This window comes from Penaeus japonicus, unplaced genomic scaffold (assembly GCF_977035675.1).
Source record: "Penaeus japonicus unplaced genomic scaffold, GWHDUDI00000001_assembly GWHDUDI00000037, whole genome shotgun sequence".
Classification (NCBI taxonomy): Eukaryota; Metazoa; Arthropoda; class Malacostraca; order Decapoda; family Penaeidae; genus Penaeus; species Penaeus japonicus.
Window position 1 is genome coordinate 11,604,527 of NW_028234439.1, and position 2,500 is coordinate 11,607,026.

Sequence of the window (2,500 nt, forward strand, 5' to 3'; positions counted from 1 at the left end):
AGACCCTAGTCAGGCCTGTGTTTTTGTTCTGAGTCTTGACACCCTTGACCGTGACACCCTGAGTAAAGACTATGTGCGCAACATGCTGCCGAGAATACAGCGTTTACCTCTGTGGAACAATGGCCAAAATCACATCATATTTAACCTGTACTCAGGCACATGGCCTGACTATGCAGAGGACCTGGGTTTCGACGTTGGTAAGGCCATATTAGCAAAGGCCAGCATCTCCATTGAGAACTTCCGCCACGGGTTTGACATATCCCTCCCTCTGTTCCACAAAACGCACCCTGAGCGCGGTGGGGAAGAGGGCTTCCTAGATTCCAATAAGTTCCCGGGGACCAAGAAGTATCTTTTAGCATTCAAGGGGAAGCGCTATGTGTACGGGATAGGGAGTGAGACACGGAACAGTCTCTACCACTTACACAACGAACGTGACATCGTGCTGGTGACCACGTGCAAGCATGGCGAGAGCTGGAAGGACCACAAGGATGACAGATGTGATCATGACAACGCTGAATATGACAGGTAAGGAGCCATCATTTTTCTCTGTTCATCTGCTATTTTGACAGAAGTATATAGAGGATTTATTTGGCATTGGTATGTTTTTACTCAGCACTTCACTTTATTTATTTTTCTCTTATTGTATTACAAGGGAATCAGCATTTTATTTTTTATAAGGAAAAGATTGCATAAGTTCTTTCAAAAAAGGAGAAATACCAACATTTATTTTTAATTGCTGTCAGTTGTCAGTTTTGAATTTAAAGAGGAAAAAAAAATCTGACTTATTGACAAAACCAAAATTTACTGATTGACATAGATTGATGACTAGTGCAACTGTCAGAATGACTGAAAGGATGAGTTTTCATGCAATAGTATATTTTATAGAGATCTATACTTATGCAATGTTGATGGCAGTAACCAGCAATATATACCTTAATTTGTTTTCATGAACTGGGTTATGAATGTTTTTACATTAGGTGTAAAACATTATGATTAAATGGAAAGAAATAATATTTAGCTAGCTACAGTTTTTTTCCCCCCAACCCCCCCCCCCCCAAAAAAAAAAAAAAAAAAAAATGCTATGCTATAAGTGGCAGCATCTTGAGCTGAGCTGTACACCTTGTTGGTTCTTTTTTATTACTCAGGGCTGTGTGTATAGGCTTACAGCTTTGCATTATGACATTCACATAATGGTACATCTTATTATTCATATGACACTTAAATGATTTAGTTATTGTTGTCATTCCTGGTAGAAAGGATAACATTGGTGATAATGATGCTGACTGCTATCAGTTATTATCATTTATTTATTTTTGTTTACTCATTTACTATTTTTTTTACATTTGAATTGGTTTGATTATGTAATTAATGATCTAATCAGTCACTGTTTTTTATCCTTATATTATTTTGTAGTATTGTGCAGTTTTTACTTTTTTTATAATAACAATAGTAAGAATGTTTATAGAATGAATATAAAGAACAATTGATCACAATAAGAATGATGATAGTGATGGTGATAGTGGTAAATGTTGTTGTTATTATTTTACTGGTTATTATTTTTACATATTTATTGTTATTATTATTATTATTTTTATTATTTTTATTATTTTTATTATTTTTATTATTATTATTATTACTACTACTACTACTACTACTACTACTACTACTACTACTACTACTATGATCGTTATTATAATTGTTTATAATTATTATTATCATTGTCATTACTATTATCATCATCAACATTATTATTACCATCAATATCATTATTGTTTATTATCATTGATATTATTATCACCATTATTACCATCCTTTTTTTTTGTCATTGATATTGTCATTATCATCATTATTGTCATTGTCAGTGTTAGTGTCATCATTATCATCATATTGTTATTGATTATTATTATTATTGTTGTTATTATTATTATTATTATTATTATTATTATTATTATTATTATTATTACTATTATTATTATTATTATTATTATTATTATTATTATCATTATTATTATTATCATTTTTATTATTGTTATTATTATTTATTCTGCTACTACTACTACTACTATTATTATTACTATCATTATTTTATATTATCATCATTATTATTTCAATTGACCTTAACCTACTGGTTATTACCAAGTTTGGTTTTATATCATTATTGTTGCTGGCATTTTCATCATCATGACTATTATTATTTTTGTTTTCCTTAGTTAATGTTTTTGTTTTATTATGATCGTTGTTCTGATACTTTTATGTTATTAATTCTTTTTTCAAAAGCTGTTGCTCTCATTAGTTACTAGTATCATTTTTGTTACTTAATTATCCTTACCATTGTTGTTATGAGTATAGTAATAAAATGATTTAATTTTTTTATCATCATCAGATATTTTTATTCTAATTGTTGTTATTATCATTGTTATTGTTATTATTTTGATTGTTATTATTATTATTATTATTATTATTATTATTATTATTATTATTATTGTTATTATGATTATTA

The 2,500-nt window shown here is 29.0% G+C and overlaps 1 protein-coding gene across 1 annotated transcript in view; it reads left to right on the forward strand.

Moving 5' to 3' along the window:
- The window catches only part of ttv (exostosin glycosyltransferase 1 ttv), a 402,552-nt gene that overhangs the window by 854 nt on the left and 399,198 nt on the right, over positions 1–2,500 (forward strand). Inside the window, exon 1 of the mRNA XM_086532086.1 lies at positions 1–525. This exon is cut by the window's left edge and continues 854 nt beyond it. Coding sequence (XP_086388212.1) covers positions 1–525 — 525 coding nt within the window. The remainder of the gene's footprint in view (positions 526–2,500) is intronic.